Source organism: Pterocles gutturalis, unplaced genomic scaffold, assembly GCF_000699245.1.
Source record: "Pterocles gutturalis isolate BGI_N339 unplaced genomic scaffold, ASM69924v1 scaffold8522, whole genome shotgun sequence".
NCBI classification, from domain to species: domain Eukaryota; kingdom Metazoa; phylum Chordata; class Aves; order Pterocliformes; family Pteroclidae; genus Pterocles; species Pterocles gutturalis.
In genome coordinates, this window is record NW_010107900.1 from 1 (window position 1) to 26164 (window position 26164).

At 38.7% G+C, this 26164-nt stretch overlaps 1 protein-coding gene across 1 annotated transcript in view; it reads left to right on the top strand.

Moving 5' to 3' along the window:
- Positions 1-781: 781 nt before the first annotated feature.
- MICU2 (mitochondrial calcium uptake 2) overlaps positions 782-26164 on the top strand; it is a 46078-nt gene continuing 20695 nt past the window's right edge. The window contains exons 1-8 of the mRNA XM_010072415.1: positions 782-900; positions 1048-1249; positions 4583-4682; positions 9656-9687; positions 9800-9875; positions 14868-14915; positions 18880-18962; positions 24007-24069. Coding sequence (XP_010070717.1) covers positions 782-900; positions 1048-1249; positions 4583-4682; positions 9656-9687; positions 9800-9875; positions 14868-14915; positions 18880-18962; positions 24007-24069 — 723 coding nt within the window. The remainder of the gene's footprint in view (positions 901-1047; positions 1250-4582; positions 4683-9655; positions 9688-9799; positions 9876-14867; positions 14916-18879; positions 18963-24006; positions 24070-26164) is intronic.

The following is a 26164-nucleotide window of genomic DNA, read 5'->3' on the forward strand; positions in this document are numbered from 1 at the left end:
GAGCTCAGCACCTCCCTCTCCATTTCCCCAACTTGGGAAGCTGTGGAGAGCAGTGCGGTAGCCCCTCAGCCTCCTTTTCTCCAAACCAGACAAGCCCAAAGTACTTAGCTGCTCCTCATAGGACATTCCTTCCAGCCCTTTCACTAGCTTTGTGTTGTCCTCCTCTGGACGCATTCAAGGATCTTCACATCCTTCTTAAATTGTAGGGCCCAGAACAGCACACAGTATTCAACGTGAGGCTGCACTAACACTGAATACAGCGGGATAATCGCCTCTTTTGACCGGCTGATCATTCTGTGTTTGATGCCCCCCAGGATGGATGGGATTTGCCCTCTCGGCTGCCAGGGCACACTGCTGACTCCTGCTGCGCCTGCTGTTGACCAGCACCCCCAGGCCCCTTTCTGCAGGGCTGCTCTCCAGCCACTCCTTTCCAAATTTATACTTGTGCCTACGTGCAGAATCTGGCATTTAGACTTGTTCTATTTCATGTCACTGATGAGTGCCCAATGCTCCAGTCTATCTAGATCCCTCTGTTACAGAGTCAGCAGAGTCAACAGCACCTCCCAGTTTCGTATCATCAGCAAACTTGCTAATGGTGCATTCAACTCCTGCATCCAGATCATTGAGATATATGTATATATTGAACAGCACTGGCCCTAGAATTGAACCCTGAGGAACACCGCTGCTGACCAGTCGCCAGCTAGATGCAGCCTCATTCACTACAACCGTTTGAGCTCTGCCCTTCAGCCAGTTCTTCACCCAGTTCTTCACCCAGTGCACCATGAACCAGCTCATCCCTCGGTTGCACAACTTGTGCAGAAGGATGCTGTGGGAGACAGTATCAACAGCCTTACTAAAATCCAGAAAAACTACATCCGCCACCTTCCCTTCATCGACTAGGTGGGTGACCTTATCATAGAAGAATATCAAATCAGTTAAATGGGACTTTCCCTTTGTGAACCTACGCTGACTCTGCCTGATCATTGCATTATTCTTTAAATGCCTTTCAGTAGTACCCAGTATAATCTTCTCCATAATTTTTTGAAGTACGTTAAATAGCAAGAGGAGGTCTAAAGAAAACATTGGGCTGATACTTGTTGAAGATGGTCATCTGACTAATAGGGATGAAGAAAAAGCAGAGGCATTCAATGTGGTTTTTGCATCAGATAGACCTTGGGCTGCCCAGTCCCCTGAGTCAGAGGACCACGAGTGTGGGAACAGTGACTTTCCATTTGTGGACACTGAAATTGTAAGGGACCAGCCATATCAGCTGAATGTTCACAAATCCTGCCAATAGCAGGGGGGTTGGAACTAGATGATCTTTAAGGTCCCTTCCAACTCAAACCATTCTATGATTCTTTGAAGTCCATGGGGCCTGATGGGATTCATCCAAGACTTCTTGTTGTGCATAGTCTTTAACTGTATTATGTTTTGTTACATTTTGTGAGATGCATGTGAAGAGTAACAGTTCCTCATGGTAGGGAAAATCTTCAGATATGTGGAAGAATACAAATTGTAAAGGAAGATGCTGAATGGGGTGTGATAGTTGCTACAGTGGTGATGGTGGCTTTCTGTTGAGTACATAAGCTTAAATCAAGTCTTACACTGGAGTAAGAATTAATTCTGCTGCTGTTGAAGTGTTGACCTTTTCTTCGTTCATTTTGATTGTGGGATGATGGATTTGCACACATTTTAATTCTGAATCCAAATTGATCTCTGCTTACAATTAAGATGCAGTTTGCTTGTTGTGCATGTGGTTAGACTTTAGCTGTGTCACCTCATTGTTGTTGTTCTTATCCTACTTTAGTTGTCCTTCTGTTTTTTGTTATCCTCTCTAGCCTTGAAAGTAGATTACAGAGCCCTTAGACCAGGGATCATGACTTCTAACACTGTCTAGTAGAGGAACAGAATTAAACCTCTAGTGCTGCAAGGCTGTCATAATAGTTTATCTTCGTCTGTTGTTAGTACCTTAACTTAGCATGTGTTCCGGCACTAGTACTAGTACTAGTCTTTGGTAGCAATATGAGATGACAACATAAAGCATAGCAATGCTACAGAAGTAATATCTTCTTTATTTTGGGATAGGATCAAAGTTCATGAATTCAGAGTCTTCTTGAAGGCTTAGTCTAGCTTATGCTGTTCTCTTTGCTGGATGAGACTGACTACCATCTCAAGCCTAATACTAGGAATTTTTCTTGAGTTGAGGCTCTGCCTGCCTGCTCTTTGTGGGAGGTACAAAGTTTTGTGCTGATTAAGGAGATACCGTCCATCCCAAAAGTCTGAACTGTATAATGTTATGTGTAGGTTGGCAGGAGTAGTCCTCCATCCCTCTGGTCTCAGAAACACATATTATGGAGAGAGCTCCTTCCAGGTAATCTTAATTGTCCTTTATAATACCTTATTGCTCCAATTCTGCAGCCACTCTTCCTCTTGAACTCTAGTATACTGTACCCTTGAGTCTGATTAAGTTCTTAATAAAACAGAGAATACATGCCCTTAGCACTGCTAACATCGGGCTGATAGATAGGAAGTTGGAAAAAACAGATGACAGATATAACAAATGCAAAAAGCAGTCACGGTGTGAATTATCTGGTTCCATGCAGAAGGATTCATCTACTCAATTTAGACACATAAAAGCTGAATGTCAGGTTAGAGCAAGTGATTGTAGTATCTCTCTAAAGTTGATGGAAGGAAACAGGTAAGTCCAAGGGCTGTATTAGACACCTATCTCAACCTGGAATAAATTGCTCTTGTGCTCTATCTGGTTCTCTCCCTTGGCTATAAAGTGAGCCTGGGGTCATTAGTCAGGATGAGGTTTCTAGATAGAGATAGTATCTTTTATTAGACTAGCTGCTGTAAGTTGGAAAAATTAGACAAGCTTTTGGGCATATGAGCTCTTCCTCAGATCTGAAATAGGAGCAGCAGATTTCAAAGTTAATTATAAACACTTTTCTGTGTATGTCCTTACACCATCATAGTTACAGCAAAGCACCACAGAGATCACGAACTCAGATTTAGGCATCTAATTTTTAGACATCTAAATGAAGCCAAAGGAACCAAGCATGAGGTGCCTATTTGGGAGTCTGAGGACTTGCATTTCAAGTGACACATTTTTCCTCTGAACGCTGCGCCTAGTCCTGAGCTCAGGACCAGCCCAGAGGGCTGGCAGCCTCTCCTGCTGGGGAGAGGCTCACATGCGATTGCACTCTCTGCTTGGCTTCTTGCTGCTTCTGTGTTACTGGTGTGGTCTTAACTCCCATCTCATGCTCCTTTTGCACGGTCTGTGTGCAGGAAGCTGTTGTATTACAGGTCTAGTTAGTCCCTTCCAGTCTAGGTTGCTGTTAGGCTTTCCTGGTATTTTGGAAGAAATAACTTTCTGTATGCTATGTATCATTGCAGTGCAAGTCTAGTGCTAAACTTGGAAGTTTGAACCTACTCTCAGCTTTTCCTGTCTGCACTTTGGATAAGTTAGAGAGCAGATCTGGGAGCAAGTCACTTTCCCTGGATCATACGTAAGGAAGAGTTGTTCCCCTGCTCTCCCTGCCATCCCCACAGACTGCTGCCACGGCCCCAGTGAGGACTGAGCTGCTTGCATGCTCTGTAGCGAGCACCACAAAGTCTGCTTTTGCTCTGATGCCTCTGGTTATTTTGGAAGTCCTGGCACCGCTGGGGACTCGGTGCCATGGTCTCTTTAACAGGTTTTGAAAACTGGCTTATCTTAATTTTTCAGTCTGTTTCAGTTTCCTAAAAGATTGTGTCATCCTTTGATGTTTTCTGCCTGCATCAGCATCCCACCCTTTTTACCCCAGGCTGCCTTACTCACAGAGAAACCTTCTGGTATTGACTGGCTCTGATGCAACTGCTTTCCTGAAACAGAGATTTGCCAGTGCTGGCCTCAGCCCATCACTTTTTATTTCTTGTTTTCTCAGAGGAACAGTTGCGCTAAATAAAGAAGGACAGATGCAAAGCTTGTTTTGTAAAGCATATCAGAAGCTTCTATTATTGCAAATTGCCTTTTCCACTGGGCATACTTGGATTGTAATTCTTGTGATTCAATTCCCTAGTTCGTGTGACTGAAATTACTTTTATCAATTATCTTTCAAAGGAGCAATGTTCAGTGATTTTTTTCTAGCTGAAGTGGATTGTTAATTCATTTAAATGGCACGCTCATTTATTATTCAGATATTGGTTTGGTAGGAGCTATCAAAGCAATATGACCGCTTGGCTTGTCATGTTTTCAAAAACCCTTGATTTTTATTTTTTTTTTTGCTATCCTTGATTTATCTCCATTAGCATCAATATCACAAATATTTCAAAAGGAGGCCTTAAAGAACTAATTATTGGCTTGAATTTTTGTCCTTTACATTATTGGTTTCATTAGCAGTAAGTACTTTATAAATCCACAGAAGAGCTTTAAAGAGCTGAGAACATAAATAAGACAGTAAACAAAGGACACCTTGTTGAGATAAAGTACTTGCATTGGTTTTATCACTGAAAATATCAGAGAGCTAGGAATGAAATAAGAGACATTGAATTTCAATGATCTTCTATCTTAGGCTAATTTAAGCAAAATTTTTAACAGGGTCTCTCCCCAAGGAAGTCAACAAACATGGTTCTTCCCCAACCCAGCTCACCAGGGCGCAGAGTACAAATTCTTGTTGTCACAGCAGGCAAGGGTACAGGTGAGCTCTGCTGTAAAGGCCAAAGCATGAGCTGCACACAGTGGGTTTGGGTTTTAAAATGCCCTGATCCTGTCCAGAGATTACAGCTGTGCTGAAATCCTGTCCAGTTTAAAAGGTTTGTTTTACTTATCATTTTGCAGAATCAGAGTTTGGTCGAACTGTAACGTACTTAATGCTATTTTCTTCCTATTTTTTTTCGGGAAAAGACATATAGTTTCCTAATACTCCTGTATGACTTTGAACTTGACAAGCTTCAGCAAAGATAGCAATGATTGCTATCTAAAGTTAAAAAACTGTGGGGACAAGTTTATTTATTTTTTGAGATCTCAGGTTTATCTGAGATGGAGCTGAAAAGAGATCCTGGTCAAGCCATCTCAGTGACTTCACTGATAAAAGTGACAGGAGTTTGTTGTCCTCCTGGGAAAATATTTTTATACTGTTCTCATTTGAAGTTAAGCCTGTGGAGAAAGATTGGTTCAAAAATTAATTTTCATTTCCATACTACAAAAATAGAGCAATCTTGCAGACATGTAAAATTATGCTTTCTTGCAGATTGTAGTAATTTCTCTACTTTTGCTTTGGCATTTGATTATTGTTGTTATAATGGTTGATCTTAGTGATTTTATTCACTCTTTCTCTCTAAACATCTTTTGTCAGATCTAAGCCTTTCCTTAGCTATATGGGTGTAAATGGGTGTTACTGAGTGCAAGTGGGTATTTGTTTAAATCAGCCCTTTCCTAATGTTAATCCTAATACGGATGTCAGGTCCATCCTACCTTTTAGTGTAAAAAACTGATAGATAGTGGAAACACTTCTATTGTAAGAAATGTGCCTGTGACAAAATATCAAGGTTTGCCCAGGGCAAATTAAGGCTGATTTAGCTGCTGTTGGCAGTGATTTCTTAATTACAGTCATCAGCTAACTTTCTTGGCTAACTGCACAGAATTTGCATGATTCTAAGTATACTCAGTATTCATTCAACTCAGAAAACTAAAATGGCTTTCTGCCTGTGAAAGGTGTGTCTGTTCATCGCCGTTTTTTTCATGGATCCACTACAGATGATGAAAATTAGATGATAATATCTGTAAAATAAGTAGAGACCCTTGAAAATTCTCCTTGTCCTTTAAGCCAGAATTCCATCACAGTCTTGTCAGATCTGTAGGAAGAAAAAGGTTGTTTTTCTTCTCATTCGTTCAAGTTCAAACAATAAAAATTCCAAGTTTCTTTTTCTGATACCAAATTAAGATTGTTACAACTACAAACAAGTTTTATAATATGTCATTAATTTACCTATTAGTAAGAATCTATCAAGGTAAAATAATAAAACTATAGAAAAGTCCATCGTACAGATCTTTTACTTATTAGATTAAATAGTTCCTAATAATTATAACCTTTGCTTGTATTCCTCAGAGAGAGACTTAGATCCTGATACATTTGTAGTCATGTGTCAGGAATGACAGCACCAAGACTTAATTGGTAGAAAAGAAGAGGCTTTTTGGTTTTGTTTTTTTTTTTGTCTTGTCCAAACAGGCTAAGAAAATTGTTCATACCTTTGCAGTGTGTTTTCTGCAAGGAGGAGGTAACCTTCTTTTCCTAGTTGTTGTAGACAAGGCCTTAAAAGACCTGGTTCCTCAGAGGGCTGCACATTTGCTATGGTACTGTGCAATATTAACAGAGCTTTCCTTGTTGGTGTTTAAAGGGATCTCATTGTTAGGAAGTGAATTAATGGAGAGAATAAAAACTAAGAGCTGAATTTGTGTTCAAGAAATATTATGAGTGCTACAATAAAAGTAGCTAATCTTTCCAAATGAAAACTGAGATTTGAGTCTTCCCAGATGATTCTGTATGGTGACCGTACCAACAGAATATAACGGGATTTAATTCTTAGAAAATATGCAAATAATCATTGGAGGAAACTCATTCTATAGTTTAAATTATTGCATAATTATAATAGTATATTCTAACACTTTACACAAATGGCAATATGAAAAATAACATTAGTGTCCCAAATGTCAGTTTTTTCAAAAAAAATCCTGGCCTACTGGTACATATGCTTGCTGACATCTGTATGCCATTTTCATTTGACTAGGTTATTAAATCTTTTGATTTTTAAGCCCATTTGAGAAGAGCACCTTAAAAGGCTCCACATTTATTACTGTGCTGTGTTTACTACTTAGAAGAGTAGAAATGTCTTTGTTTATCTCTCAGTCTGTCCCTTTCCCTCATGCCTTTTTTCCTCTTTTATTGTAGCAGCAGCCCCTTGTGCAGTCAGTCATGGCAGGGACCAATGCTGAGCGACTTCATTTTTCCCCTCACCATGTCCTGTGGCAATGAGAGTGTCCTCTTCTGCCATGCAGCAAAGGCTTCCTTTCCTCCACTGCCACTTTCACCCACACCAAGGTTCTCCAGTCAAGGGTAGCATGAGCACCTCGGTGTCATTGTTATTGTCTTTCCGTCTCTGAAGCAGGTCAGTCGGCATGTCAGCATCTTAAATGTCCTCTGGAGGGTGGCCAGAGCTGAATGCAAGAGGGCAGATGTTATGGCTTCCACAGCCATTGGTAGGAGCTCTAGGCAGTTGCAGTTGTGGCTCTGCAGGCTGGTGAAAAGAGGGTGCACATGTCTGCAACAGATTTTCCTTCCCTTTCTTAATTTTTGTCACAGTAAGGTAACTCTCTTTGAGGCTATGTTCCCTAAAACTGGGTAGCTAAAGTGTTTCAGCACAGAGTTACTGTGCTGAATACAACACAAAGAGAAACATGGACTTAACCAAGTGTAGAGCCCCACAAACATGGCCATCAAGTGTCTCAGCTGTAGCTCCTGGTGCCTTCTCCTTACCTTACATCAATTATTCATGTGTTTGCTGTTTCAGCTCACAGAGTTCAGTTTGTCTCCCTTCATCATCCTCCAGGAAGCTGGCGAAAGGTTACTGCCCAGCACACTGCTGCGGTAGCAGTTGCCATCCCAGATACGATGCTCTTGGGGCCACCAGGAGAGTGGAATGAGTGGAGCCGCTATTAACCAAATAAGACTGCATAGCTTGCTTCAGTACAGACGACAACTACCGAGGGCATTTACAGTGAGGATCGTGGAAGGGTGGTTTATCCCTTTTTTTCTGTCAGATACTGGTTTTTGCAAACCTACAGCCTGACTCATGCCCTTCTAGAAGGCTGCTCGCTGTGTGGGTCTCCCAGAGCTGAGAGAGCTGCTGTAGTTTAATTCGACGATGAAATGTGCTGTACAGAGGTGGCAACATTTCAAAGCTGAGATCTGAATCACTTAATTTGCTAAATAGGCATTCATTAAAATGCTCTGAAGCAGTGAACAACATTGAAGTGTGGTGTTTTATTGCACTGCTCAGCACTCAGCCTTACTGGATGTTGTGATTTTTGCTGCTTCTCCCAAACTGTTACTAACCTGGGTTCTGTTATCTCAAATGAGGCAGAGGATTTAATGCGTCCTTTGAGCTAGAAGGTATCTATCTATGTAGCTTTATATATGTGTATGTATATGGGTGTAAATATATGTAGAGGCACTGCACAAAAATCTATTCACCCCCAGTAACAGGTGGTGCTGGCAACACCTGTTGCTGGGGTCACTCAACACTCCAGTATTAAAACCCTAATTTTAGTTGCTTATAACTTTTGTCAAACTTAAACATTTGGGTTGAAATGTTATGTGCCAGATGTCTGCCTTAGGCTCATTTCAGGGAGGAGGGGTGGGGAGAGGAATTTATCAGCAAAACTGTTACTGCCAGTTCAGGGAGCAGAGGCCAGGGCACTGGTCTGCCTGTGCTGAAAAATTAACTATTGGTGGCTGAGATATGCCAGCAGCTTCCCTCATCCGAAGCCAAAAGTTGCCAGTGGAGACCCTCTGCAGCTGGACATGTCTTTTGCCAGCATTATGGAAATTTACTGTTTTACTGAGAATGTACTTCTGTGTGGATAAATTATGGGCCTGTGAAAATGCTTGGTAGAAGTTTGTTGACAGCTGCCTACCAGACTGTCTCCATCGTGCCCGTTTCCCAACAGCAGTGGTGCACTGCTGACTGTTTGGATGCAAGCTGCCCGTGAAGCAGCAAAGTGAGCCTTGGAGTCTGAACATGGAGAAAAGCAGGCTGCTGCATGGTGGGCCACTGGTCCCCAGAGCAAATGTAACCAGCTCGGCTGGTGCTTACACAGTGTGAATAAATAGGAGTGAATGGCTGTCTGGAATCCAGAGAAACTGAGGAGGACACAGGGTTTTAAGAACTGTATGAGGAGAAATGCTGAGGAGACAGACTGGTGTGATAGGGAAGACAGACGGAGAAGGGATGGAGCATAGCTCCTGCCAGTCCGTGACCGCAGGATTTCTGTGATCCCTGCCTAACCAGCTGAAACATTCCACTGATGATATATCGCAGCTCCTCCAACGAGTGATTTACACAGGAATATAATCTATACTGCTGCCAGTGGCTCCCTTATTCGAGTATGTAGACTTGAACCTACTAATAAATACTTAAGAGATTGAACGGTTTCATCTGATGCTGTTTCAGTAGGCAGGGTTGTTGAGTTTACTTCTGCTTAATAGAAACGTTAGCATTATCATTCTTTTTTCTGTTTTTTAGTATTTCTTAGCTTTTGCTACTCATCCTGCACTGGAAGGATTATTATGTATGCATGCAAATCCCTTTGTAAACATTGTACTACATTTGTAGCTCGCAGGTTGCAAAATCACACTAGTAAATCAGTCGTAGCCCACCAAAGTGGGCTATGGTTTCAGCTAGGTTGCAAGAACATTTGAACAGACTGCTCATATAGTTTTTAAATGTTGTCCTTTCTTGATTGTTGTGGGAATTGGAAACAAACTGCCTGTTGCAAAATACTCTGTTTCATATTACTTAGCATTTTCCCATAAAAATCTGAAGAAATGCCACAGAACCTGATCAAAGTTTAAAGTCAGTTTGTTATTGAATGATGATCTTTTTTTTATTATAGGTAAAGCCTCAGCCAAGAAACTGACAAAAAAGGTAAGCAAAATGTTCCTTTCCTTCTTCAAAAGAACTTGCATTCTTTCTGTTACTCAGCTGACTAGACTTATCTTTCAAAACTGTCTTTATGTTTTCTTCTTTGTCTTTAAAGGAGGTAGATGCGGCACTGCTGTGTGTTGCCAAAGCTAAACCAGGACCGACCTTTTTTAGAGAGCTTGGTGATAAAGGTAATGAGCAGTTGATATTGAAAAATACATCTTGCTTTTTATCTCATTATAGAATCATAGAATCATTTAGGTTGGAAAAGACCTTTAAAATCATCAAGTCCAACCATTAACCTAACGCTGCCAAAGTCCACCACTAAATTGTGTCCCTAAGCACCACATCTACGCATCTTTTAAACAACTCCAGGGATGATGACTCCACCACTTTCCCGGGCAGCGTCTTCCAGTGCTTGGCAACCCTTTCAGTGAAGAAGTTTTTCCTAATATCCAGTCTAAACGCACAACATGAGGCTGTTTCCTCTTGTCCTGTCACTTGTTACTTGGGAGAAGAGACCATGACACCCACCTCACTACAACCTCCTCTCTGGTAGCTGTAGAAAGCAGTAAGGTCTCCCCTCAGCCTCCCTTTCTCCAGGCTAAACAACTCCAGTAAACATACCCATTATGTGGTATAAATTGGATGTATTTCTAAAGAAGGTTTAATTGATTTGACTTCACCTCCATCTAGCCAGTAGCTGCCTCCTTGGCAAATCTCTCGGTTATGCAAGAGAGTAAAGAGACAGGGCTGAGAACTGAAAGTCACCTGAGGTGCAAGAGGAGACATGAAAGAAATCAGAAAGCCTACCTGGAGAAGAGAAAGGGGCTAGAGGGGTGACTTCAGGACAAAATGGACTTTTAAGGCTTGTTGTTAACAAGTTGCTGTTTCACTATATAACTTAAATGCATGGAAACTAAGAATAAATATAAAATATGTATCTACTTATGTAAAGTGGCATCCCTGACTCCAAGAGCTGTTCAACTTATTTCTCCCTCTTCAGGAGCTTGGTGGCCCTTCATAGCAGCAATGTGCTTTGGTTTCTTTTCACCCAGTATTTCCACCTTATATAGAGCTACATAAAGAGAAAACTGAGAGCTGCAATACTGTTCGTATAACAGCAGGGAATTAAAGAACACCAAATAAACACCTCATTAGCATAAATTAATTGAAGGAGGAAAACAAATAAGAGGATCAAGGAAACCAAATAGATGAGTAATTAACCATTTCACCAGTAACAAAGACTGAAATCCCCAAACTAATGAGAAAGACCAACAGCGTCTATTCACAAACTTTGTGTATAGTGCAGTTCAGCCTGAATCCCTTATCCCATGGACATTTCTGGAAAATAAAGCTGCCTTTGCACTGCTGCAGTTCCTTGGCAGGCATGAGCCACGCTCTCTGTGTGCACAGCAAATTCCCAGCCATGGCTGCCAGCTTGTGCGAGAGAACAGCCCTCGATCTCAGCCTGCAGCGTTTTGCCTGCCCTTTGGCTTCATGGCCTCTTCTACCTGCCATTCGTTTCTTGCATCCTTGTGCAGATGAGGAGGGTTCTTTAGCTGGGTGCCTTGCTTGTCAGTCTACTCGTGCAGGCCCCAGCATACCACAGCAGCCCTGAAATATCTCTGAACAAGTTTTTTCCTACCCTAGGGAAGGCTTGATTTTGTATTGAATAGTCATTCCCTGCCTTTTCAATTTATTCGTCATCATTTGCTTTCCCAGGATTGGGTTTAAACGATTCCCAGTCTTTAATTCTTGGCTATTCTTTCTCTTTTTACTTTTACTTTTTACTTTTTTAGAGCCTGCCATTTCTAGTGGCTGACTCTGCAAATCCCCAAAGTACTCTGCCTGGGAAAACCAGAATCCACCAATAGAAAGTGAAAACAGCAAAATCAGCGCAGCCTCCTTTTATTGCACCTCTCCCAGCTGACTGCTTGGCAGAAAGTGGGCTCAGTGTTACGTGCAGCCTGGCATCTTTTGCATTCTGGACAAAGCACTGAACTCCCCTTGCTTAGGTCTGTGTCCATTTACTCTCCTTCAAAGGTCAGGTGGGAGTTGAGATGATACAGGAGCATTCAGTGCAGTCATCCATATGTCTTCACAAGACATGGAGTTTTTACAGTTCTCAATCATGATGGCTCTTTAGTGACTAAGATGCTTTTGCTTTGAGATGCCTTATTGTTACATTTTAAAAATGTAAATATTTATGTATTAAATATTACTTTTACAAGTACCAGAATAATAAATCTACACCTGTTCCACTGTTTAGCTGAGATTATTTTCACTACCTTCAAATTGTTATTTAAATATCAAGTAGAGGGAAAACTGTCATCAGTCCAGTTTGTAAAACGTAATGCTAGGGAATTCTGCCTTCTAGTGGGCAGTTTTAAGATTCATGTAATATTTTGTGAGTGTACTTATGATTTATTCAGCAATAAGAATATTGTACTGTCAGCACTTGCTATAAAGTTTGAGGACAGAGATTTCCAGGGAGGGATAGGGAAGGTTCATTTAGTGTTAGAAAATGACAGTATTTTGCCAATGCTAATTGCAAATACTTGGCTGCAAGTATGCCGAGTCATTCAACAGTATGTGAAACTTTTATCTTTTAATTTTTACTTGGACATGAATATAGTAGTCTATGCATTTTTTTATATTTGTTGCAGTACATCTTTTAATTTGAGTAACTTTGTAATGATTACTGTAGAATAAAAAGAAAATTACAAAAATATTTAGTTTTCTTTATGGATAAGTTGTCCATTCACTACAGGTAGTTAAAGGACAATAAAATCAAAAAAATAATTTTTGTGGAATTGAGCCCAGAAGTTTAAAAATCATATCTCAAATTATTTTAGTTTTAATCAGTCTGCCAGAAAATGTCAGACAGGCTGCGGATCTGCATTAAGGCACTGAAACAGGTCTTAAAGCGCAATCAAGATTTTTTTTTTTACATATTTTTATTACATTTACCTTTTTACCTATTTCACTATAGTGACTTTTCAGTCAGTTTACAATAAAATTATGAAAACAGAGTCTGTGTCTCACCCCTGCCATTTCTTGCAAGGCTCTTCTTTCCAGCCCTATGCAATTTAAGGGAATAGAGCCATCGTGCTTCTCCCTTGAGCCCATAAGCAGGGTGTTGTCTTTAAATTGGTCTTTTCTTTACATCGTGCCATCTGCATATGAATTTTGCAGATTCTTTATGCAAAATTTTATAAGGTACAATGTTCCCTGTCCACCCATATAGCTAAAACTCTCCAGGCACTAAGCATTTTGTATCTCAATTATTACAAACTTTTTTTCTCTGACTTAACAAACATAATCTGCCATGTTAATATCCTTTCAAATGCTTTGATAAAGATGTTTTTCTTACGTCCCTAGACTATCCCTGTGCAGCACGTCTCCAGACAGCTGAGAGGCAGACTCTGACTTCGCCTTGGCCAATAATGCTGGCCTTCATCACTTACTGGTTAAATTTTCAGGCAGGGGTCTTTGTGCTGTTACCATTGCAGTCCACAACTGGGAGGTGTTTTCTCTATAGAGTTGAAAAGTTACCTCTTTGTCTTTCTTTATATTTTTCTTTTAAACATTCTTTTACTGTGACACACACAAAACAAAATTGGGGAGTAGGATCTTGATCACTGCCCGTCACACTATTTTCTTTATTTCTTTTCCTCCCCTTTTTGTTTCTATCAATTTTTTATCTTGTCTTATATGTAGGCATGTAAGCTAAAAAAATAGCATAGGAGTTCTTCCTGTGTTTGGTTTCATATTTGTAGAAATCCTGGACACTTTGTCTAGGAATGCAATTCCAAGTTTTACAGCAATGCAAAAAATAATAAACATTCATGCAATAGCAGTAACCCTAAAAGTTGTAAGCAAAATTAAATCTTTGAGATGAAAGTATATTTTTTTCCACATTGTATTGTATGACTGTATTACTGTGCTGATTTACACGTGATGCGTTCTGGATAATAAGGTGAATAACCCTATTTTGATGGAGAGGAAAACTGAGATTTGGAACCAGAGTGAGTTGGCAGCAGGATCAGCATTAGACCTGTCTTTAGCTAAGGCTTGTTCTTGGATTTTCAGACTCTTGCATTCAGCAATTTAGTGTTTCTAAACTCTGGTACTTAAAGTGTTAAGTCACTATCTGAGGTCAAATACAAATGCTGTTGGCTATGCATAGTAATTTATCAGAAGTTAATTGTTTATCACTGAAGCTTAAGTGGATTCCTTATCTATCAATTAACTAAATATAAATTATAAAAAATAGTTTTATCTTTGCACAGATAGGCATGTTTGAGCTTTATTATTTTAAGCAGCTTCAGCATTATACAATGTTTAGCTCACAAGTTAAAAGTAGCTCAGTTATTTTGAAAAGTGATTTATAAAAAAGCCCTTTACATTTTTTCTCCAAACATTATTGCAGGGCAGATGGTTCAGATTCTGCTGTTTAACCACCCTCGTTATGCACACTCTATCTTTAGCTCGTATGCTCTATTTTGACGCTATCGCATCTTTGTGTTTGTTCAGGCTTTTCACTTAAGGCGGTATTTCAAAGGAAAACACTGGAATTTTCCTTCAAAAGGGAGGAAAATACTTTCACCTTGTAGAAAGGACATGTTCCTATTTAAAAAAAAAAAAAAAAAAAAAGAAGCCTCCTCTTGGCATGTGGCCCAGCAGTACTATCAGCACAATCTAGCAGCTTGGCAGCTTTGCGTGTTGCCATGTTCCCCTTGAGAATTAAAGGGAAGCTATTCTCTGCCTTCACGAGCCTGCCAAAGGATGGAGGACTTTGATCCTTCAGGGTAACATTAGAGTAGTTCTCCTCCCAGGTACTAAATGTGACAAAGCACATTTAATTTATTTGCCTTTTATATAAACATTGAATATTTTCAGTGAGAATCCAAAGATTTAGTGTAGGCCTTTTCTTAATACCAAATAAACCTTACTTTCTTATTAGACATGAACATTGATCAGACTCTGGATAGGGAATTTTACCATCAGAGTACTAAAAACAGAAGTAAAAACTTTATTAAATAATAATGTAGCATACTTTAATAACCTATTTAATACAATGTTAAACTACATTTTTTATATTTATAAGATGCGATCTTTCAGGTCTTGCTGTAAGTATATTTTCTTTTTGCAAGTAATTTTTTAACTCTTTTTTTCAGGGCTGATATCTTATGCAGAGTACTTATTTTTGCTGACAATCCTTACGAGTAAGTATTATATATTTAAAATACGTGTAAAAAATGGGTAAATGCTCAGCTACTAATCCCTGCACCATGAGATCAGTAAAGTCTTTCAAGAGATTTCAAGAGAGGGGAGACATTGGTTACAGGACCACATAATAAGGGGAAGAGAAACAGCAGAGGAAGATAATTTGTCTTCTGGATAGTACTTTTAGCCATTTTGGACAATGAGACATTAACATTATAGCTCACACAGTGGTGCAAAAGCTGTTGTGGTGTCTGAAAGGTTGTTGCCCATTACTAATGTGTTCAAATATGCAATGGATGATACACATAAACAGCAAACTTCTGCAGTGTCTTTTTGTTTGACTTTTTAATCCTTTTTTTTTCCCCTCTCTTCCTTTTGACTTTATTTCTTCCAAGCATTTTGCATGTATTTATGCCCCCTCCTTTACCTCCTTCCTTTTTCTCTATAAGACATTTTTTTAAAAACCTTTTTATTTGGTACTTGCTGTATCTGCAAACAGCAGGCATTTTTTGATTGTGTGTGGAAGTGATCTTGGACTTTCTGGGTTTCCTCATCCATACTTACTCTGTGCTGTTCTGATGGAGTGTAGGTAATGCTGGAAAATACCAAGATTTAGATAAGATGTGTGCAATGAGTGTTACGCAGTGAGACTCATAGAGAAGTCATGAAGCAGTCCACGTGCGTGTCCGTGTAATAGTCCGCATACAGTCTTGTTTGACTGACTTAAAAGGGACAAAACCAAGTGTACTAGATCTCATGGTATCGGTGGATGGGGAAAGGAGAGAAGGAAGCAATCGTTCTTGTCCCAGTGGACTGTAGATGCTTAAGCCTTATCACTTCCATAGCTGTGATCACGATCCAAGGCAGGGCTTAAACAAATTGACATGTTTTCCTTGCTGTAGGAGTGCACTCTGTCACGGTGTACTGAGAACAAGTAGTGCTGGTCTCCAGAGTCGTCTTCACAGACAATGACGGTCAGCACACACCTCTCACACAGTTTAGGGAGGCCTTTTGCAACTTATGTCATTTCTCAGCAGAACTGGATCCGTTCCTACTAGGAACTTCAAGTGGTACATAGTATTTTACATAGTATATATAAATTAATACAACCTATTTACTATGTACTGTTTCACCAGTAGTGACTGTCCAGTGCTACATGCAGCTCAAACATGAGTTATACCATGTGTTCAATTGCTTTCTAAAATCAGAAATAATATAAGAGTCTAGCCCAGTAAGAAAGCTGATTTAAAAATATTTGTTGCAACTCAAAGAAGAGGGATTTATTTTTAAAAATAGCGCAACCACATTATAACTTTAGGAGAATACATTAATTAAAGTTGCAGAAGTAGTTGCCAAAGATTCTATTTCTTTAAAAATCTGTGGCAGCTGAAAGAAAATTCATGTTGATTTATTGCCTGAAACAATTAGAAAATTGAAGCAGTATCAGAGCAAGTTGTTCCACTTCTCCAGACAATCAAGTAACATTATTTTTCACAGAATTTATATAAGAATGTATTGAACTGCAAAAACAAAGGCGCCTTTTGATGCAGGATAAAAATGCGGTGCTAATGTTGCTGCTTTGGTTACACAGAGGGTTGTCATACCAATCAGTTTGAAAGCAAATGTCAACAAGTGTTAGTGCCTCTGTCTTTGCCTAACAAATATCCCATGTCAGTCAGCCCCAGTTATACAACCTGTCTCTCGCTAGTGAGAATTAGAGATTTCTTAAAGCAGCCATTAATATTTCAATGTTTTCTTCTAAGTCACCAACAGAGCAATAGGGAAACAGGAAAAGAGTCACCAGGTTTCCAGAGTCCCGGTTCCTGGGCATTGCTGACCAGACCATGCTGCCTGTCATACAAAAGCACTATCTGCAACAACACTGAACTTGAAAACTTAATTTTGTGGCAGACAAAGGATTTGTTTTGTCCCCTCTGACACCCTTTTCTCTTTTCTGTGTGCCTTACACCATCATTGTCTTTTTTCTTCCAGTGCTGTACTGAATTGCATTTCCAGCAATTGGTTAATGGAGCTTCTGGTAAAGGAGCCCTGGAACTGAAATTGTCACCTTGACTCAAAGCTTAATTTCAATTAGCCGCTCACACAAATTGACAGCTTGGTCAACGTAGGCGTGGTTGCAGGGGAAGCACCTAAGTCTAACCTGCACTCACAGCTAAGATGAGGGTCTTCTGTTCAGATTTTGGAATTTTGCCTGATTCTAATTAAATACAAGTATATCTGAGGTAGTCTTAGAACTATGCTTATTTTACGAACACATACCTTTGGGGTTACATCATATCAAATAAGTATGTCATCTCTGAACAGTATAAGCAGCTTTAGGTCCTATATTTTCAGTAACAGCTCTCTTATCTGAAAATTGCGACACAGATGGTATGAATTACTATTAAATGCATCAATTACTTTTATTCTCTAAATATGTTATAGGATAGGCTTTTCTTGCTTTTGTACTAGTAACACAAATTTAGCGTGAGGCATTTCCGTGGAAAGGAAGCCAGTTTTGATTATTAAGGCCCAGTTGCTGGGGAAGGGTTCTGCTATGCAGATTGCAATGGTATTTATAAAATACTCCTGCATCACAAGGTTGCTCCACAGAGAACATTGGCTGTTGGCTGCTGAAGATGTAGTTATTTCTAAAATGTAAAAATAGTACTTTCTTTAACCATTTTGTTATCTCTGAAAAGGAATGGGATACTTCTTTAACTTGTTCCCTTTGCAGAAATATTCTCTTAAAAAAAAAAAAAAAAAAGGTAAGACTTCAAGCTTTACAGGTTGGAGCTGGAAAAAAGCTCAAAGGGAAAAACTCTGAAGAGTTTTTTGAGGTACTGCATCACTGCCCTCGTGAGTCCAACATTGTTCTTGGAAACACGAATATATTCGAAAGACAATAAGTCCTTGGCTTTCATATTAATGCCTGGTTTGACTGGGTTGTGGAATTAATTCACCTGCTCCGGAAATTACTGGGATAAGTGCTTGCTACTGCAGTGAACTGTAAATACATTTCAGCAGCATACTGCTCCTGTGTGGGCTTGCTAATGAGTGTCCTGTGTGGGCTTGCTAATGAGTGGGGGCCACCTCCTGTAAGCAAAGTAAGATCAGGAAATTGTGGGAAGGAGCTCAAAACACACTGTGTTTTTATAGTGCCTGCAAGACTCAGAACTCATTACATTTTTATATTGAAAAGAAACATCCAGTCAGTGAAGGAAATGTGGGGTAAAATTGTATAAAATTCCTGAAAAAATCTGCTTGATGGGAGTCATACAAAACATGCTTTTGTCCAAAAAGGCCAGAAAGAGTGGTTTATTACATCTCAGTAACATATGAGTACATTGGTTAGGGAGGGAAGAGAAGGGAAGAAAAAAAAGGCCTGGGGTTAACACAGCAGGAGCAGGAGCCGAGAGAGCTGGCCGCGATTACAAGATCAGTCTGTTTGCTAGGGAAGACTAGGGAAGACTGCAAATACTGGCATACAGTAATGCATGCAAGAAGTACCTGAGGAGTACACTAGCTCTTTCACACAGATTGGGAATAATTATGGATTTCTCAAGGCACTTTCCAGTCTTCTCACCTGAAAAGGACCTCTAATAAACACGACAGAGCTAGACTTCAGAAGTGACTTGGGATTATGGAGACCTCTATAGAGAATATCAAAGACCAGGACAGTAAGACGTACAATATTTTCACAGTCATTGGGCTCAAATGGATACGTGTGGCACTGCTGGCATTTCTTGCTTTGCCGTTGCTTTAATTATCCCTTGAAGTGGTAGTAAAAAGATGTTTCAAAGGTTTGCTTATACTGGAGGAGAATGGTTTACTGGAAATACCGTGTGCATGCATAATGATGAAGAACTGAACCATAGGCAATATTCCTTTGGCATTAAATATTCAAGTACAAGTGTAAGTGTGTGTGTGTTTACAATAATGTACATTTGCAATTTGTTGCAGAACCTCAGACTGGATTTCAGATTGCCTTTAAAATGTTGGATACAGATGGCAATGAACAAGTTGAAAAAAAAGAATTCTTTAAGGTATGTGTATTTATATGCATATTAATTTTAAAGCATTTAAATAGTTCCATAGATTATATTTGCTAAATGAAGATTCATTAAAATCTTCAAGCCTACTTTTCAGTCTGATCTATGATCGCATACTTATTAAAATACTTTATATGAAAGGAGCACATACCAAAGCATTGCTATAGAAGTACTTAACACATTTGAATCCACTTTTATAAATGTTACCTTTGGCTTGTATCTAAAAATCTATTACTGGGAAGGTAGGAGTTGATGTACATCCCTTACTCCCATGAGTTAATTTAAATAATCATCTGTAAAAGTCTTTTATTTTCTAAATATTTTGAATAATTTTTTAAATTCACCATCCTCTCTTGCTTTTATTAATTTTGTTTGCTTTTGCACAAGATTTTTACCAATTCACGCTTTGGAGAGTAGCAGCAGGTTTTCCCATATTTTGTATGGGGGAGAAAGATAAATGCTTAAAAACAAAGAAAATCTTGCTCTGATGTTTTAAAGAAGAATAGGCTTAATTATAGATCTTATTCACCTTTTAAGAATTTAACAGAAGACTGTTAACTAAATACTTCTTGTCAAAAGTCGAATGTAAAGTTAACAAACATAATTTTAATAGACTCCCTCAACTTAATTCAGATCCTTCATTCGTATTGCAGATGACTAGAGAGACAATTTTACAAGAAGCTGAAATGGCTACTACAGTGCAAATTATTTTCTGTCACTAGGGTAAAGTTAAAGATGATCATTTAATGCAACAACTCTAAAGAACCATAGAATCTAAAACTTATAAAGATGTACCTGTTGATAGAGAAATTACAAAAAAAATATTTAAGTGTACTTTCGTAGCCATTTTTTCAGTGAACATGTTCAGCCTGTAGTGCCTCTGCACCAAAATGCTGTGTTAGCAGTACTTCCTTTAAATAGGGACTGTGTCAGTTAAGCTAATAAGGAGATTCTTGCAGAAATACAGCACAACTCTCTTTGGGAGATGTACAGTAGGTCATTAATTTAAGGTCCATTACCCATTTCAGGTAATTCTAATTGAATCAGCCAGTATGAATAACAGAAAGTCATCAAAAGTAGAGGTGGAAACTTTATACAAATCATTAAAAATAATTTGATTCCTACAGAGGCAATCAAATTAAATTAAAATTATTCTAGTTAGATAGATTGTTACTTTTCATTTCCTTTATGGGCTATATTGATAAATTAATATCGAGTGGTAAAAAAAACCCCACATATAAATTGCAATGTCAACTCACAAGAATCATTAAATTCAAAGAAGTCCCACAGGATCTAAGCAGGTCAAAAGATGAGTTTTCTCACAGACTATTTACTTAACATTTATAAGCAGTGACTATTTTAAAGCAAAACTTACTTTTTATAGGTTACGTTTAAAAATAAAACTTTTTGAATGTAAGAATCTGGGAAAATGTGTGTGTTAATCCCTAGTTCTGTATGTATCACAGAAAGCTTCTGTAAGTCTAATAAATTAGTAAATTGTGTGGCTAATCTGTCATTTGTCTTGTCCCAGTTGTCGTCTCAGGAGAATACATCTGAACTATTCTGTTAGCTATTTCCACACTGTATTTGACAATAATATCAGGAAACGTATGTAAGGAAAGGGCAGTGGAAAAGAGTAGCAAAGAAGCAGTAATTAGGAGGCAATTACTGTAAGGAAAATGCGATGGCAAAAGAAATTGCAGTGCTACTTCATTCTCTTGCTTTGTCACCTCTTCTCCCTACTTCTCATTATCTACTGATTAGACATCTGTGTATAACTACAATGTCTGTTGATCTAGACTATAAATTCTTTGAGGTAAGAACTTTGCCTTTTTGTTTGCAAAGTGTCCGTCATTTTTTGAATTGTGTTTATCTCAACTTGCATGTTACTGGATGAACAAGATGTGTCACGTGAATCATTCAGGAAAGGGAGAAGGGTGACATGCAGACTCTACAACGCCAGTCCTTGGTGCCTGCAGCAGGTGATGGAGACACACTGTTCAGACCTGTATGGAACTGACGCTGAAGGACTGTGAGATGCAGGATTTCCCCAGTAGATTCAGTGCTCTTCGCTAATATAAATGAATGTTCAGGAAAGGAGATCTTGAATGCAATTCCATGTTTTGAAGGAGAAGGTTCATCTTATCCTCCATAGCCTTTCCACTTCTGTGCGTATTTTCCTCCTTTCCAGTAGAAGTTAAAAGAAGTTGTTCTGTCTCCTCCCTACTTATAGAATCACAGAATCACAGAATAGTTTGAGTTGGAAGGGACCACGGAGGTCATCTAGTCCAACCCCCCTGCAGCAAGCAGGGACACCTTCCACTAGATCATGTTGCCCAGACCACCATCCAACCTGACCTTGAATGTTTCCAGGGATGGGGCATCTACACCTCCCTGGGCAACCTCTTCCAGTGTTTCACCACCCTAAGCACAAAATTTTCTACAGCAAGATGGCCTGGGATAAAGTAAGCAAAATTTTCCTCCTATTTTACACATTCAGAAGTGCTAATGACAGCAGGTATTCAGGCTGGTCTGTTTTTAATTTCTGCTTCGTCCATGTTTCAGTGGTAAACTCTCACAATACAAGGGACATTTCAGTGTTAGGGCCCAGAATCACAGCAATCTGTATTTTGAGTTGGGCATCTGCAAGGATTTGTTGCTTTGCCCTGTAACTCTAGGGTGAAGAAGGTGTGGTAGAAATGGCGTGTTCACGGGTGTTGGTTGCCATCCTTTAATCAGCCCCTGCCAGAGTGCAAAGAATTGTTTCTTAGAGCCATATTCTGTGAATTCTGCACTTCCAAGACGTTCACATGAGAATTGGCAAGGGGATTTCCAGACATGTGCACGTAATAAACTAATGAACATTAATGTGATCTCCCAGCAAGAATAAGGCTAACAAAGATCCCCAAAGCCCAGCATGTGAGGAATTTCCCTAACTCTGTCCTGATTAAAAATTTCTAAGTAAAATTAATGACATTTCAAAAGTATTTGGAATGGAGGTAGGGTAACTCTGATGGCACATGCAAGAGCTATGTGATTTAGGCTTGCTAAGTAGACTGTCTTTATACACTTGTCCTGGACAGCAGATACCACAAAAAACTTGTAGAGATTCATCTACAGCTGAGTGAACCAGCACCCGACACTGTCAGTGGTTGTGGTGGTTTGGTGCAGAACACCTCTGCAGGCCTAGAGCATCCACAAGCACTAATCTCTCTCAAACAACTGGAAGATGCAAGGTCACCTTTTGGTTTTTTTAAGACTGACGTAGCCTTTCTGCCGGCTCCTGTCTTCTCCAGAAAAGATTATTTCTTAGTATGTCTTTAGTAAAAAGGCATCAGTTGTGCATAAGAGATTTCATTCTCTCTGAATTAGCCATTAGTGTCTTGCAGTGATGAACAGATATAGATATTAAATACAGCTACATGTTACTTGGAACAGTTGAGTATTAGAGTCCATTTTTTGAGGGCAGAATTCTACTCCCTCTGTAAGTAGTTGCTGCATTGTGTTGGAAAAAGATCCGCAAACTACTGGAAATAGTTTCAAGCACTATAAGGATTTACATACAGAGTAAGAAAACAATAAATGAAGTCTTCCAGAACATTTGTGAAAAATAATTATACTGTGTGTCTGTGTTCTTCAGTAGTCTCTGCAAATTTTTCAAGAGTCATTTAAAAATAAAATCCAAGAGAAAAAAATCATATTTTCTCTTGTTTGGAAAGCATTTGCACTTGCATTTCTTATGTGTGAGCAAAAGATGGATTTTTCAGGTAAGAAAAGATGTAATTTTTCAGTGAGAACGTGGACAAGCAGTTGCGTTTTTATCCAGAGCTCTATGTTGCTGTTTTGCTATGAAGAAATTCATAATGCTTTTACTGTACTAATCAATTGTTTTGTAAGTGATCAAATATAAAAAGAATTTGGAGAAACTTGGAAGAACTAGTACTGTTTGATTGTCTTGTTTTATGGTGTTTATTTTGATAAATACTCTCAAGGCATGCCATTCAAAAATAATAATAGACAGTAACTATCCTGCGGAACTAGAAAACTGGCTATTAAAAAAACAAACCAGAACGGGTGAATTAGTCAAAATTTGAAGGCCAAAAGAAGACCTTGGCCACATGAACAGTTGGCAGGTTTTTTCCTACTCACTGTTTAGAAGCCCGTATTGCTTCTCTGAACAGCATAATTAAAAAATTTAAAAAAAAAAAAAGGGGGGGGGGGGGGGAAGATGAAGCCCTAAGAAGAGATTTGAAAACCCCACAAAATAATGGCTCTGCAAATTTGGTCATGGATTTTTTTCCCAGTTCTAATGGGCAGGGTGAGCAATCACTCAGAAATGTTTGAGAAGTAAACCAGCAGTTCCAAAAACACTGAACTTTAAAAGCATATTTCCTAAAGTCTCCAAATTCAGAGTGATCGGTGTAAGTCCATATCTATACCTGAAATTTAATAAGTCCCTTGTTCTTTCATTTTTGCTGTCCTTTTGAGGATTCATGCAAATGTCTGTGAAAGGTAGGCATTCAAATGCGTTTGCTGATTTAATTAAATTCTTCTTTGTTGTTACTTGTATAGGACATTGTTTGAACAGGTATTTTTTTCATGTCTAGAAGATCATGTCTGTAGCAGAACAATGTAAAGCTGTCTAGAAGGACAGCATGAAAATCACAGAATAATTTTTATTTCCCAAATGACCCTTGATGTCATACCTCTGAGTTTCAAAAACTTAGGGAGTGAATGCTAAGCTTCTAGTGCAAGAAAATCTCTAAAAATAGAACACTGGGTTGCAAGCAATTGATTTGTGTGCTCTCCTTGGCTGTATTAACCACAGTAGATAAGACATTCCTGAGAAAAAGTGTGTCTGAATAGCAAAATACCCTGAAGTATGCAAATATTATGTCATGACTAGAGAACCTTGCAGAAACATAATGACTTTATAATTAAGAAAAGGTGAAACTAATGTAAGTTTCTGAAAAAGGAGACTCTTGTAAGACCAAATGTGTAATTTTCCTGTGTTGTTTTCATGTCTTAACAAATACAGCTACAGAGAATCATTGGGAAGGAAGATGATTTGAAAACAGATGGAGACGAAACAGTATTTCGGGTATGAAATAGAGATACATTTTTCTTTACAAAAGCATTGTTATACTTCCCATGAACTTTGTTATTTTTTCAGAGCTTTTAGATAAGTGTATAAGGATCAGTATTAGTGCTTTAATTAAATGAAAGTGCATGATGTCTCAACTACTTTCTAACTGGGGAAGAAGAATGTTTGTCACTTCTGAATCTCCTAATGAAATGTATGCAATTAATGTATTTCATTACTCTGTCATCACTCTAATGTTTAATTTCTGTTAGCCTCTGTTTCAAAATAACTCTATTCTATTTATAAAAAACTCAGAAGAAACTCTGTATTGCCATATTAGAAAAGACAGCTTTCCAAACTGAAATTAATACTTACCTAAGTGCTGCTGTTGCAGTAATATCAGCTTCCTCTGAGTTAGTTTGAGATGTAATTACTGTCATTCAGGTGACAAAGGCAAGGACTACTTTAGTTAGGTCCACTTCTAGAAAGAAATGGCCTAGATGCAGACCAGAAGAAACAATCTTCCAGCTGGGTTAGAAGTTTCACCTGTAGACCATTAGCAAATGGCAAATACATCTTGCCAATGAAAGGGGCAGGTAAATTCCTGCTCTCTTCCAGCTGTTTTTCCCTGATTCCTGCCACTGCAGCCTGCCTTCTTCCCAGGTAGGGTCTTTGCCAGCTGCCATCTATTCTTCAGTCTGTATTCAGCACACAGACAAGATTTTCTGTAGCCTGGGAGAGATTGAATGGAGTGAAACAGATAGGGGAAGTCCTGAGTGTACTGAAAACACCTCAGAAGCAGCTGATGAACCAGGGTGAAGAAGGGGGAGAGTACAGATGGATTATCTCTGTCTATTACAGTAAGGTGCTCCTTACATCAGCAGCTCTGCTTTTGTTGCATGCTTAAATTGGATGGTGTAGCTAAAGGATATTTTTCTCACTACAAACATGCTTTCAGGTGTAAACTGAAAATGAGTAATTAGGCATGAGGCAGCAACTGCTCATGTTGGAAGCATTCAATAAGAAATTTATAAAGGTTTCTGCTTTATAAACCTATCATGCATCAGCAGTTTCTAGAAAGAGTTGGTCCAGCTTGTGTTCTTTACTATCACCTGCCTGGGGAAAAAAATGGAAGTGGCAGTATTGCTAACATCTTTAATATTTACGAGGCATAAAGAAAAACTATCTTGTGATGCATAAAGGTTTTGGTCCCTCAGTATGTGTCCAGAGTTCAGTTAAAAATTGTTTGACTAACAATCATCTCCTTTTTTGAATCTTTTCATCAGTCACCAGTTCAAATAGCTAGGATTAGTAGGGTTGTCTGCTCCTCAAAACCAATTTCAATTAAAGCTTAACTGCCATTACAGTGAAAGAAAAAGATCTATTTTGCATGAATGCACAACTATAGTATAAAATTTCCAGAGAAACTTTGATACAGTTGGACAGATTTAGTTATAAACACATAAGCTTATTGGGAACTAATTAAATACCTGAGCTTGAATGTCTCTGTTTTGTTTTTATTCTTGCTTCAAATTTTGTCTCCAGAATTCTCCATTGAGAAAAATCTGAAGTTATTGTAACCAGAAAATGTTACTTAGTACGGTTTCTTAGCAGATTATAAATGGACTTATAGTCTGTTCAAAAGAATTAAATAGTTTTGGGAACTACAGCTCTCTTGAAATTCTTCTGGTCTCTATATTTCTACTTGGCAAAGTCCAAATTGTCATTTTTCTTCTATTTTCTTTTTCTTTCCTGTCTCTGTCTCTCACAAAAGGAGTGCATTATCACTATAAGCAGTGAATTTGACTATACAATGTTGTGTCAGTGCATATGTTTTTACCCCATACTTTTAATAATTATGGCAGTCATAGTATTACTTTCCAGCAAAACAGATAAAGCATAAAAATATGGCTTTTAAATTGACTGTGTTCTTTGAAAGCTGAGACTCTGCAACAGAAATTTGTTGTTTGGGATAGTTCTTTATTTCCACAACACTTTCACATTTTGCATATGAGCTTGCATATGAGCAAAGTAATCCCAGTCTCTGACACCAGATGAAAAATGTCGCTGACTTATGAAAATAAGTTTTAAAATGTAGTCTGCAACTTTATTT